At 36.8% G+C, this 14639-nt stretch overlaps 1 protein-coding gene across 1 annotated transcript in view; it reads right to left on the bottom strand.

Annotated features, from left to right (window-relative positions):
* The window catches only part of dnaaf9 (dynein axonemal assembly factor 9), a 34000-nt gene that overhangs the window by 6569 nt on the left and 12792 nt on the right, over positions 1 to 14639 (bottom strand). The window contains exons 18-36 of the mRNA XM_007230884.3: positions 13069 to 13139; positions 11411 to 11461; positions 11188 to 11278; positions 10997 to 11100; positions 10326 to 10472; positions 10139 to 10224; positions 9849 to 9950; positions 9631 to 9751; positions 9429 to 9517; positions 8388 to 8522; positions 8160 to 8285; positions 8019 to 8056; positions 6774 to 6909; positions 6543 to 6629; positions 6332 to 6438; positions 6009 to 6083; positions 2634 to 2809; positions 901 to 966; positions 113 to 206 (exon numbers count right to left, since the gene is read on the bottom strand). Coding sequence (XP_007230946.3) covers positions 113 to 206; positions 901 to 966; positions 2634 to 2809; positions 6009 to 6083; positions 6332 to 6438; positions 6543 to 6629; positions 6774 to 6909; positions 8019 to 8056; positions 8160 to 8285; positions 8388 to 8522; positions 9429 to 9517; positions 9631 to 9751; positions 9849 to 9950; positions 10139 to 10224; positions 10326 to 10472; positions 10997 to 11100; positions 11188 to 11278; positions 11411 to 11461; positions 13069 to 13139 — 1902 coding nt within the window. The remainder of the gene's footprint in view (positions 1 to 112; positions 207 to 900; positions 967 to 2633; positions 2810 to 6008; positions 6084 to 6331; positions 6439 to 6542; positions 6630 to 6773; positions 6910 to 8018; positions 8057 to 8159; positions 8286 to 8387; positions 8523 to 9428; positions 9518 to 9630; positions 9752 to 9848; positions 9951 to 10138; positions 10225 to 10325; positions 10473 to 10996; positions 11101 to 11187; positions 11279 to 11410; positions 11462 to 13068; positions 13140 to 14639) is intronic.

The following is a 14639-nucleotide window of genomic DNA, read 5'->3' as shown; positions in this document are numbered from 1 at the left end:
ACACACATGTAAAGAAAATAACACTAACATAACCACTGACAAAAAACTCAATTCCAGCTATACAGTGTGTGTATATTATATGAAATGCTGTAGAACTGTGCTGAAAGGATACAAGGGTGGAAATTCAGTTTCTCTCCATAGAAACTGACAAACTGATATCCGTTGTAGAAGTAACCAGAAGGGAGCGGGTCCAGGTGCCTCTTCACCTATAAACAAATATAACAGAACAGTTAATCAGTTAAATAATCAAAACAAAAAGTAGATTTAAAAAATATTGTTCTACACAAACACTTTTTAACTCAAATGATCTATAATATGAATATATATTCAATGTTTTATAATTAAAATAATTGCATTGGAAATTTCATAGTTTAAGATTATAGTTTACCTAAGATTTCTTACTGTCCATTAGTGTTTTTTTACTCTTTCTTTTTAATACTACTGCTGGAATAAACTGATCAGAACAGTGTGTGTAATATAAACACACATAAGCGTTCATAATAAAAACACATTCAATTACTTTGTTTTTTTTTTTATTTATATGTTCATGTTCATGTTCATTACACTAATTAGGTCCAGCTAAGAATAAATATATATTTTCTGATTATTTTTTATTATATTTATTATATTATTATATTTTTGTAGCATAACAGGAGGGTTATATGATTTATTGTTAAAAAAAATTGATCAAAGTAAAATTAATAAATACATTTTAATTTATAGGAAAAGAAGGAAACTAAAATGCGGCTAAACTAAAATTAATGTAATAAAAAGAAAAACAAGAATCATGTTAACCACAGCAACACAGAATTAAGGTAGTTGCAAATTACGTTCTATAAGTCCTTTGATCATAGTTGTTTTTTCTTTGTGTGTGTCTGTGTGGGTATGTGTGCTGCTTACATGAATGCTTCTGATCTCCTGTGGTGTAAGAGTCCTCTTGGTCTTCTTAGCTTTCTTTGGCTCTTTCTGTAAGTGTAAATGGGAAAACATTGGAATCCACACATTGGAATGTGTCTGACTGATATTTAAATGTATAGTGCATTCTCTCAGTAATCTGGCAGTGACTGTATTTGTTGTTTTGGTTCTTCATTTTAGCACAATGGATTAAAAAAGGAAAAATAATGAATGTGACAGTAAATAGCTGAACGAGCAAAACATAAAGGACTTACAGCCCAAGTTATGTAGATCCTATTCATTTCAGAGAGCCTGCGTTGACTAACTAATCATTTGAAATAAATGGTAGTGTTTAATGTTTGGCTGCAATTATTTGTAACTTATGACTACCTGAAGTGAGGACTCACAGATACCACCATTGGGCTTTCTCCCGGTCAATGGCATGCTGTAGTGATCTTTAAAACACTTATTAAAATTAGAGCAGTTAGGATGCTTTAGGATATTTTAGCCTTAATCAAATCACCAGTGAAGTCTGGATAGATTTTTTTTTTTATCTTAGCTTCCTGGTTATTGTCTTATTTAAAATTTCATGTGCTGAACAGTAATGCAAGCGTGTTAGGAGTTTTAGGCAGCATTATTCTAAAATTCTAATACTTAACTTAATGATATCTAGCAGTAGAAGAGCTGTAAGACATTCCTATTGGAAAGTCACGACATTGGGAATTATATGTAATAATAAATCAAATTTAAAAATGTTAATTAAGAGTATTTATTTGTACAAAATGAGAAATGGCAGAAATAATAAAAAAGATGCAAAGGTTTTTTTAATAAAAGTGTTTATGCATCTTGGCATGTTCTCCTTCACCAGTCACTGCTTTTGGAAACCTTATGACAGTCCTGGTGCAGAAATAAAAAAATCTTACTCTTGATTATTTTCCAGAGTTTTTCAATTTGGTAAAATCCATGAAACTCATCATTTTTAAGGGATCTCTTATTTTTTTTTTTACAGAGCTGTATATTTAAACTATATCACGTCATGTTGGGGCTCAGAAGAATCCTAGAAACTTGGAATTTAACTAGTGCACTGCTAGTCCATCCTGCACTCTGAATGTTTTAAAGCTCCACTAGGTAGGATTGAGATTTTGTGCTTGCAGGCTCCCCCTACAGTTGCAGAGTGTAATAAATGTTTCAGGCGGATTAGTTTCTCTTTCTCGTTTTCTGGCTTTCACAGACATATTCAGTCTCTTTCCAGCTTCTGCCAGAGTGTATGTATGTTATTTTGTAAAGAATGAACCAATAGTCCTTGTAGAACTGTTAGAACTAAAGGTCGGAAAGCAGGTCGCAGTTCTCGCGAGCGTTGGTTGCGGCTGCCTAGGAAAACTTACAGAGTCTGGTTTGAGCTCAGAGGAGCTCCGGCACAGACACGAGAGAACCGCTATTCCTCCATAAAACCATGCACACATATAACTTTTTGTGTGGTATTAGTTTAAGCAGACTGTGTTTGTCTATTGTTGTTATTTAGATGAAGATCAGAACACATTTAATGACCAATTTAGGCAGAAATCCAAGTCATCCCAAAGGGTTCACATACTTTTTCTTGCAACTGTACATTTAAGTTTGTGGTTGTAAGGTGACAAAATGTAAAAAAGGTCCAAGGGGTATAAATACTTTTGCAAGGCACTGTAAATGAGCATAAATGAGCCTTAAAGGCCCTATTTGAATGTGTATCTGTATAATACCTGTTTAGTACACTGCCTGAGCCACTCCTTCAGGCCTTCCTGGGAGAATCCCACCCCGTATATCAGCAGGTAGCAGGTGTGTGTGGTTTTGGGACTATGGGTGGACCACTGATCAGGGGCCACGGTCACACTCCCACTGACAGAGTTACAGCTCACCTCCATTAATCTGTTACTGTCTGCATGCAGGAATGAACAGATACATACACACACATACACACAAACAGTAGTTACAATCACAAGTACATCACAAATACAAATGTATATGACATAGTGACATGCTATACAAAGAATCATATACAAAACAGGGAAGTGCTTCACACATCTATGTCCAGCACAGCGTGCTCGCAATCAATCACACATCCCACTCTCACTACTCCTCTCACCACAGTACCAACTCCCAGCAGCACTCTCCACACAGGCAGGAATTAAAACCAGGATCAAAAAAACTGAAATAATGCACTGCAATACAAAATAAATCACCACAAGGGTCTGAGAGACTAAAACAAAAGAGATTCCAAAAATCATAAGTGCTTAATGCAAAACACAGATGATTTATGGCCAGAACTGAGCATTACAGATGGCGTTAAGGCTTTATGAGCTCCTGTCACATGGAAACAAATGGACTAAGCTATCCAGGGTGTTTTTTTTTTTAAATGGTGCTCAAACTCAGAAACAAACTATTAAAATCAACTCATATTAAATCATATCAAATTAACTAATTCCAACCACTCAGAACAGCCGTTCAAACCTCTGCATTCTACTCACTCTCTCCATGCACCTACACCACAGAAGGTCACAAGGACAAATAAAGAACAGGCTTAAAGACCTTTCCAAAAAACAACAACTGAGAAAAATGAGTGAAAACAGAGGAGAACTAAGATGAGTGGAGCAGGCCACATCACTGAGACTGTAGAGGCAAAAGTCCTACCGTCCAGAAGCAGCCCAGAGGGCTCCTGCCTACCACTTCCCAAAGGCAAGTCATTCATTTATCACACACAGAGGTTTAAAACAGACAAAGCCACAGCAAGAGGCGTCCTGCTGTCGAATAATACATGTTAGGAAATGCATGAAGTACAGCTGAATGCAAAATGTACTATTACTGATTTATGTAAAGCATCTTTACAGAGAACACAACTCTGCTGTACATTTTAATGCACAATTACTGTTTATCTGTTCTATATAATTTCATGAATTATATTATACACATATAAAAACATTAGTACAAATTGTATAGTCATAAAAATAAGAACATCCCATAAAAACCTTAGATTTTTTGTTTGTAACATATTTTAAAATATGGACAATTGAGCTTCATTTAAACAATACTGAGGAATGGATGTAATCTAACCTACCCGTCAAAAGTTTGGACACACTTCTCATTCAATGTGTTTTCTTTCATTTTTTACAATGTAAATTTAATATGCAAGATATTAAAATTATACAGGAACACACTCATATCCAAAAAGTGGACAACATTTGTAAACTTTAAAAAGGCAGACTGGAAAGAAACTCCTTTATCTGTAGTGGTCACTTAATTCCTGACAACAACGGGACGTGAAAAGCCGGTGCTGTGTCGAAATCAGCACCCCCCCTAGAAAAAGCACCCCTCTCGGTTTATTGATTAGTGAAATGAGTCGTATTCAGGTTTCGAGGTGCTGAATTAATTTAAAATAATTTAAGACTCGAGGTGCTGAGTCTTAAAAATGGCACTTTTCCAACAATATGGGAACGCTAAGAAGTTTTCATTTGTTTAATTTTTATTAATAATTTTATTAATCTACAATGTAGAAAATCAGTTAAATAATGAAATAAAGAAAATCCACGAATGAGACGATGTGTCCAAACCTTTGACTGCTTCTGTAATTAAACAGATAAAACTGAAACAAAATGTCTTATAAATACTTTAAAAAATTGCACTTAATAAAACCTATATTTTTCATGGGACAAAAAACAAGTACACACCTATATACATGCTTACTACTTAAATGCTTAAAATTACAGTTACAATATCATTAAATAAGGTTCACGTCAGTACGTTTAAATATGTAATATATGTCCTATGTATTTTTTTCCCCACACGATTTGTACACTGACATGCCAAACATCATGAGATAGCAGTAAGTACACTGATTATGATCAGGTGTTTCCTCAGCTGCTTGGGAATGTCCACACCTGTATAAGTTGTGAAGTAGGGTGAACACTGGCAAGAGTGCTCATGACAAGCCGATGTGAATTATCAGAGTGATCAGAGTTAGGGCTGGTAGTGGGTGCCAGATGAATGGGACATTTCATTTCCGAAGCATTGAAGTCACAAGTGCACCGGGAATATATCTTACAATGCATTAGCACCCACTGCACTGTCTACTTTGGGTGTTAATGATTGTGCCCGGTGACATCTGGTTAGAATTGTCCAAATGATTGTGGTAGAAATCAAATCTACATTCAATGCAAAAGACCCACACAAATATCCAGCAGGTCAGTGCAGTTCCTGCCCCATGATACTTAGCATACCAGTGTTAAGGTCTAATCCCATTTCACCCCTTAGTCATACCACTTACCCCCATAACTCTCTGTTTTGCACGTGCACGCCAAGCAGAAGGGATTTCCCTATTCTTGTTAGGCTGGAGAGGTAAGGAGAAGGAATAGGGCTTGTTAGCCCTTCATACTGAGTTTTTTTAGATGCACACTTCAAACGAAGGGGTATAAGAATCGCTGGTAAGATGGCATAACAAGCGAAAAATGTAAGTATTTCCTTGCTAAAAGTGACGATTAGCACTATATTACTATAGTTTAATGTGTAGTTTTAATGTTTTATGGCTGAATACTTCATAACAAGCATACAAAATGATCGCTAGTAGTTGTCTCAATAGCGAGCTAGCTTGCCAACGTTAAATGGTGAAACAGACAGCAGGGGCTGCAGCATTAAAGGTGGAACGGACAAATTAAATTAAATAAAAGCCAATCAAAACTATTTTCATCTCCCATCACAGAGGAATAAAGGAATGGACAGTAATAATTAATTTCTGCACCATACCCCCCACCTTTCTGAAGACATGCAATAAAGCTCTAAATTTAACTGGTTAACCAGCAGCTAGGTTATTAAACTTTAGTGATCCTGATGACATATCAGGTGCTTGAAGGGTTTCCCAATTCCTATGTGGAGGATTTGATCTCTCAAAAAGAAGAGATAGGGGTAAGTGGTAGGACCAAAGGGGTAAAATGAGATAGGGCCCAAGTTAAATTCAGCAAACATTTTTTTTATTTAAAGCAACATTCAAACAAATGTTCTGTTTATGGTTTAATTTAAAACGTGTAGCAGCTCAGCCTTTCGGAGAAATGTTTGGAGTAAAGACAGATGGAACTGTAGCACTTTACCAGAGAAGAGCACTTTCCCACTGATGTGATAGATGTTTCCCGTGTAGGGGCTGCCTCTGAGAGAAGACTTTAGTCCTGGGAATGAAGGAGCGGGGAGGAGAGAGACGGAGAGAGAGAGAGATAGAGAGACAGACAAGCCAGAGTTACCCCACATAGCAGGATCAGCTTTCATCACTCGGCTTGGTATCTTTAGCAGATCTCCGAGCAGCATGTTCACACAGTACTGTGACACACCGCTAACACCTTCGAGTCGGATTACACCATCTTGGTTTTCTATTACCAACCTGCATGAAAGAATTTCTCACGAATGCACACACACTCACCTTTGCAGCGTTGCAGGAATAGGGCTCTCTCTAGAGGACGGCTGAACTGCAAATAGTGTTGAGACATGGAGACAGATCCACAGCCAGATACAAATCTGCCCTCCCACCTGCAACACAACGTGCATTCCAGCATTAATATGGCACACATATAGCATTCATTTATTCACACACAGTGTGAAGGCAAGGGGAAGAAGGGGACAGAGGTGCTCACCAGCCAGGGTACAGCAGGTACCGGGCTCTGATCATCTGAGGGTGGGAGAAACTGCTATCACTCAGAATCAGACGCATATCTTCAGTTCTGTAATCAGAAATCAATCATGACAATGCATCTTACATCCTGCTGCTCATAGGCTGATATTTAACTGTAAGGTATAACAAAAACATATTATTATTATAATGTGGTCGATATGAGCTATGGGTGTGCAAATAGGGGTTGGCTGACCTGGTCACGGCTCCTCTCTCAGCTAGAATGAACGCAGCATTGGGATTGGCTGAATGGATCAGCTGCTGCATGTGTTTCAGCAGAGGGTGCTTTTGCTCCGTAGTCAAACCAGTAAATACCACATTATTGACAGCCCCTGAAGCACAGGCACAAAACATTCAATAAAAATGCTGCATAAATAACTATACATATTACAGCACTCACTAAAGAACCTTGTGTCTTCAAAATGGCAACTTTATACAAGAAGGAAGGAAAAAAAAATCTTTTAATGAAAGTCTATACAAAAAGATTTTATTTTAAGTTATCAAAGATTGTATTTTTTTCCACCCTTTTTAGTCACCTTTTATTAAGACAGATGACAAGTGAATATAGCAACATCACACTATTTAAGTATCACGTGTTACTTGATACATTTAGTGTAATTTAATTATATATACACTTAGTGTAACTAGTATATTGCTGGTTTTAACATTTAAATTGCATCTACAAGTACTATTTTCCTATAATACTATTTCCTATAGTACTATAATATTTGATAACAGACTGCTAAAACAGAGATCAGCTGCACACTGCCCAGTTTATGCCACCTGCCTTGGACAAGTTGCTCACTTCTTACTACCGATTACATCAGCTAAGTTTATATGAACTTTAATTAGGTATTTTCTAACTGCTTCAACTGCTGTTGTGGCTATTCACCTGAACATATTAGACATATGTGGATATATAATGACGTTTTAATGTTAATTTATAAGTTGTCTGAACAAAAGAGGATGGGTCCCCTTCTATATATTAGTCTTGATAGTACATGTGACGGTACATGTGATAATATAAGGTACATGTTAATCTTGGTTCCTGGACCTCCCAAGTTTTCTTTCTCGTCCAGCTCTGAGGGAGTTTTTCCTTGCTTCCGTTGCTCACTGTGGTTCAATTTGTATGTTCAATATTTTGTATGATTCTCTGAGCTGCTACCACATTTCTGTAAAGCTGCTTTCTGACAACGTCAGTTGTAAAAAGCATTATATAAATACAATGGGTTTGATTTAAATCAAAACAGCAGAACTGAGTACAAAGTTCATAAAAATGCCTAGATTGGCCCAATCACAATCCAAAGCCTTATAAGTAGTAAGGAGCATTGCAATTTGTATATTAATCATAAAAAGTTAAAAAACATAATAACAATAAAGATGTTTTTTTTCTGACAGCAACAATATAACGCACATATATATGTAAAAACATAAATCTTACCCTGACTGCACTGTTCCAACAGTTTGGGGAAAAGAAACCTAAGAAAAAAAGACATTAACTGCTGAATTAATCCTATAACAGCATGATGGTTCACCAATAGTGCATTCCCATATGGAATAAGATGAAAGATGACCTTCTTACCTGTGTTCCATAAAGGAATGTAGAGGATTGACACAGGCTGTGACAGCACCCACACTCACTCGTCTCTGAACCTTTCGGTCTGGGTGAGATACGATAGCTTGGAGAACATCCAACACATCAGTGTACCTAAATGTACACAAACACACATACAAACATCCTCAATATATCAAAGAGCCTTGCAAAAAATACTATATAAAAAATGACACACTGTGTATTGATGCATCTTACTCTGGTGTCAGTAGTAACACTCTTGGTGTATTGAAATGTGTTTCACTCAGATTGGACACCAGGCTGCTCAGGTAGCGCTGGAGATGTAGAACACAGAGATCTTCTGCATCTTGATCAGGGTAATATACTTCCCATCTGTCAAAAAATAAAATCAACAAAACTCAAAAGTCAAAACAGTTCCTATGAAAGCCCTCTAGCTACTATTCCATTTTGGTTGATATGGCGTCAAATTAATTCCATAAAAAAACAGGTTATTTTTGTGTTTTATTAATTTCATAAATTATAATAATAATAAAAATAATAAAACATAATACAAATAACGTAATGTAACCAGACCGGCAAATTTTGAAAAAATTTTATGAGTACAAAATATCCCCAGACCTACCACACCCCCCACAGGGATTAGTTTACTATAGGTTCTATATTTTGACGAAAGTAATAAACAGTATTTGCAATAATTGCGTTAATAATAGTATAGTGGTGTTTAGGCCTGGAAGACTAGAGCTTTTTTACTGTATTATAATATCTCAGGACAGTTTGTGCTGATTTACTGAGTTCAACACAGTTCTGTGTGCGTGCTTGCGTGCAAGTGTGTGTGAGAGAGAAAGAGCGAGTGCCTGTTTAGATAAGCGACAGTGTTTCAACAATTTGAAGGAGAATGAAGAGAAGGAATATAGCCACAGGTAGCTAGTTGGATTAGCATGTTTATTTTAGAACATGAAAACGTAACAGCATACTAGGAGGTCAAAAATCATGCCAGTTACGCCACATGTGTACATGTTGGCAGCGTAACAAAAAATGTATTGCAATACTGAAATTCTGAATATTTAGTGCACAAATATAAACTACAAACAGAAACACTGATACAAATAAATAAACTTAAAGTGTCACAATAAATAACAAAACAAACATAAATAAACTGGTTTCAAGACAGAGTACCACTATTACCACTATATTTTTTGCGTACGATACAATACAATACGGTTCCCCTTTACTGTACAGTTTGTGTAGACATGATGGCTAACAAGCATTTACACTCACCTTCCACACTCCTGATTCACCTCAACCAAGAAATCACACAGACTCTCTTTAAAACTGCCTGGCAAGCCTGAAATGATGGAAAGGACAACCTACATGCACACACACAAAACACAAGCATTAATCAAAAACACAATGCTAACATGACCTTTTATATGCCTGCAAGGCCATATGCATATATGAGCATGTTATTCAGCTGAATGACCTTTCTCTCTGACTCAGAAGGAGCTGGTTTAGGGTGGGCGTTTGGAAAGAGAGCTGCTAGGTGGTCACTGCAGACAGACTCCTCACAGACACTGCTGCTGACAGTGAAGTGCTTCAGGAACCTGGAAAGATCAACAATACACACCCCCATCAACACCGCGGAGACTCAACATGGAAGCACTCTACCCTGCAATTGGCCACTGGGTAAACGTGCGCTACCTGTCCAACTCCGGCAGCTCCGGATAAGCGCTTCTCAGGGCTGCTCTGGGGTTTGATGGGGATGAACTGTGTGGATCATGGAGCTTCAGTAATCTGGAGTACCTGCAGGGATCAGCAACAGAACCGTACACACACACACACACACACAAACACAAAGACACAAGCACACTCTGTCAAAGCTGGGAATCAAACAATGAAGAATAGAATACGAAAATAATACAATGCAGTGTTGTTAATGTGCAGCATTGTGCTAGTGCTGGAGTGCTAATGTGTAGGTCAGCCTGACTCACATATTTTTCTGGTCCAGGCTCAGCTGGTCTTGGTCCACATGCTGCACCCAGAGCCCAGAATCAGGCTTATTCCAAATCTGCAGGACCTGAGATACAAGCAGTATTTTGTTTAGAAATAAATAATTAATAAAAATGAACAAAAGCTTTGAATAGTTAATTCCACTGCAGATCATTTCTATGTGTTTACCTGGGAGTAAAAGCTTTTATATCCCTTGGTTCTGGGCATCAGAGTGATAGCCAAGCAGCGATCAGCGCTATGCAGAGGAAAAGGGAGGTGGGGTAGCAGAGAGCTCTCGTATTCTATGAACAGCACTGCTGTAGCAGAGATAGAGTCCTGCAGAAACATCGACATTCACACTGGGTTTACAATGACATGCTGCACCTCAGGTGGAACATAATCTTTATCTATCTATCTATCTATCTATCTATCTATATATCTGTAATTTGTTCTTAGAAGGCTGTAACTATAATATTACTAAAAAACAATCTAATTTGCTAATATGTTGGGATATCCTGATCTGATCCAGTGACTCAGGATCAGGAGAGAAAATCTCAATAAAATACATTTAAGTTTGTGGTTGTAAATGTATACTTTTATATTTGTATACTTTTGCAAGCCACTGTAGATCAGTCAGACTGGATTATAAGATATCTTGACTGATAGAATAATTCAGTTCAGAATGTCTTACTACATAAACTGTTGCCTAAATAAAATATGAATTAGAAGCACACCTTTATAATATTATAAACTATTCTAAAATATATTATAAAATTGTATCAAGACAGTCAATTAAAACAGTACTAAAAGAACCTGGTCAGAATACGCCTACTAATATATCAGATAGTGATGCCACTGACCCCATTGTAGACCTTGATGGTGTTGATGTGGTTCTTGGAGAGGGTAATTGTGCCGTAACGTGCATGGACAAACAGTAACCCCTCTGAGAAAAACACCAGCTTGCCTAGAACACATAAACTCAAACATATGAATATACACACCTACAGCAAATCCTTATAAAAGTACATGAATCAACCACTGTAATAAATACCTTCCTCAGGTGTGGAAAGAAGACTGTTGGAGTACACATGGGCTGAGTCTTTAGTCGTCAGAGGAACGCCTAAACATGTGCCATTCTCTTCCTATTCTCACACACATATACAGACAAATGGGAAAGAGAAACAAAAGCGAGAGAACAAAGGATGAGCAAATTAAGTGCACTCATTAATCATGCAAAAACTCTGCGTTGAAATAAGCAGCCCAGCACAATTCACCTTTAGCAGATGCAGAGCCTGCTCAGACAATCTTACATCAGACTCGTCCACCTACAGACACAAGAGAAGGAGAACAAATTTATCTATGCTAAGGAGTGCATATGGCTATTTATCAAATGCACATAGTTTAACTGTTACATCCATATCAGTACATGAGTATCCCATTACTTTTGCCATGTCCCCTGAAAGCTATAAAATACTGTGGGCATTTCCCAAGCAGTCCCCTGATGTCATGTTTCATGATCAATTTACATACTGTTATCCCAAAACATTTGTCATGTCAGTGTATTTGGATTAAATTTGTATTAAACTGGAACTGATTTCAGTTTTTTTTTTTTTTGCAGAAAATTGATTAGTCAAGAGAGGGTAGGCAAGTTTAGGGTTGAGGGAGGGGGTTACTGTCAAGGCAGGGTGTGATCATTGTTAAGGCAGCTGCCTTACCTTACATACTGTTGCTGGAAACCCTGGATTACTTATTTTGATTTTTTTTTAAGTTGCCTACTGCTGATGTGTAGACATGCACATTGTAGCCAATGCAATGGCCTCATTAGCTTTACTGTATAGAGCTAGTTAATGATAAATATGTTCTTTTATAATGATTTTATAATCAGGGCTGCATGATATGGAAAAAATACTTTGCAATAGGTTTTATTTTATGATATATATTGCAATATGAAAAAAATTAGCACCTTTTTACTATAAGTCACCAGAAGTCAATTATCCAAGGTCACAACACTAATAACATACTCTGTATCCAATATCAAAGTAAAAGAAACAATATCTGGCAGATATAATCCTTTTGTATTATATCACATGACCTTTAATGTGACCATTAGCCATACCCACATTGTGATGACAATGCTAAAACGATATATTGCACCTTTTATATTGTTTCCTTTTAAATATGATAAAATATCTCTTCAAAATGTCAATATATACATTTAAATATACACTGCCGCCTGGATTTAACTAAGCAAATGATGTGGGGTTGATGTTGCAGTTGGTCAGGTCTAGGTTCAGCAACAGTATGTGCTGAAAGAATGAGGTCAGCTGACTCTACCTGAATATACTGAATATAGACCAAGTTATTCCATTTATGGATTTTTTCTTCATATACCAATATGACAATGTCAGGATTCATGGTGCTGGAATTGTGAAAGAGTTCAGGATTCAGGGAGCATGAGATCATCATTTTCACACATGGATTGAGAGTTCACCACAGAGTCCAGACCTTAACCTCATTGAGAATCTTATGGATGTGCTGGAGAAGACTTTGTGCAGTGGTCAGGCTCTTTAAAGCGAGATCTTGGTGAAAAATTAATGCAACACTGGATTAAAATAAATGTTGTGACATTGCAGAAGCTTATCAAAACAATGCCACAGCGAATACGTGTGGCAATTAAAGCTAAAAGTGGTCTAACAAAATATTAGAGCGTGTGACCTTGTTTTTTTGGTGGAGTTTTTTGTTGTTGTTGGCCAGGCAGTGTATCTATCAATAGGCTATAGAAAATATACAATTTGCTGTATAAGATACATCATGAAGTAAGTGTGACTATTAAGTAAATGTATATATAATCGTTATGACAATGTGAAAACAGTCTGTCAGTCACCTGCCAAATAACAAGCAATGTGTGAGAGAGACAGTGAAAACAGCGTACCAGCCAGCACATATGGCGAGGGACTGAAGAAGTAAGCACAGTGAAGCAGCTGTCTGTGGAAAGAGCTCCATCTGCAGAACAAGACACACATTACACTTGTAAGACCATATGCTATCCAGTCAATTTTTTTCTCCCAATAGTGTTCTTTTATGACTATCCCAGAATTTTCACTGTGTAAGCTTTCGCTCTGCTTTGCCTCAGTCTGTTCACTCTCATTTAAGCATATGGTAATTAACACTCTTACTGAATTTCTGGATACATTTCAGAGGAGATGATTATTCACTGAGAGATGATTTTCCTAAGAATTAGCTGGTATTCATATGTGCTATTAAATATTTCATGCAGATAAAGCCTACTGTCTGTTTTTGTGGCATTTTCAGGTGTGAGGAAATTAAATGTAGGATTTTTTATATCACTGGAACAAAACATTAAAAAATAAATAAATATACCAAACAATTTTTGGGTGGATTTAAAAAAAATTAAGGGCAAATGAAGTTTTTTTTTTTACATAAACAACTTTATGACTTTAAAGTTCTTCTTTCTGTTTTACTGTATAAATCACACAACTGTATTCAAATATTAATCTTGGGCAAAAGCACTTCCCTCTGCATTGTTCCATCCAAACTATAGCCTATATTATCTTCAGGTACACAACTTATATTTTTTGCATATACAATAATGTTTTAATGATATTTAAACATTCAAATATTACGGTACATTCAGTTTCAGAGTACCAATCTCTCTGCCATGACTGATGGCTTCATGCTGCTTACATTAAACTCTAGCAAAATGGTTCTTCTATTCTAGAATAAAAGCTATATTGTGATTCTAAAGCTGTTAACTGACCTGATCTTACACACGATAGGCTGGAATCTGAGCCCTGGCGAAATTGTAAGGCAGTGAGTTATTTGCTGACTGTGTTGTGGGTTCGATATTAGGATCTGCCACTGTTGGGCCCCTGAGCAAGGCCCTAACCCCTTCTGCTGTCCATCGTTCTGGGCACATGCACTCAAAGTTCATTGTCTTTGTATCATAAATTAACTATTACATCCTGCCCCCAGCAGTCACTCACTCAGCATTCTATCAACACAGTACCGAAACTACACAGTACTAGAACATTTCAAGAATTGACATGCACTTACACACCCCAGACCTGCACTACTGCTTATACCTGCACTATCATACCCACTTTGATTCCTGCTACAACTGTGACATTTAAAGAACTTGTTCACTTTACCAGACTTAAGCTTTTATTCATCTATATTTGCACTAATGTTTTAGACGTGTTCTGTTAACAATGGTACTGTCATTCCCTCTTTAATCACCATATCACTATTGCACTATTATGTGTACGTCTATATCTGCGACCCTTTTCTATTGTACATTTAGTGTCTCTCATTCTTTTATATTTATATTTTTATCTTGCTGTACATGTAGTAACTTGGGGAAGAAGAGAATAATGTAATTTCAATCCTCTGTATGTCCTGTACATATGCAGTATTGACAATAGAACTACTTGACTTGACTTAGGCTATATTAGCGTGGTATATTACAATAGAGAGGGCTACCTT

This window comes from Astyanax mexicanus, chromosome 7 (genome assembly GCF_023375975.1).
Source record: "Astyanax mexicanus isolate ESR-SI-001 chromosome 7, AstMex3_surface, whole genome shotgun sequence".
NCBI lineage: Eukaryota > Metazoa > Chordata > Actinopteri > Characiformes > Acestrorhamphidae > Astyanax > Astyanax mexicanus.
This window is presented reverse-complemented; position numbering and strand designations above follow the sequence as displayed.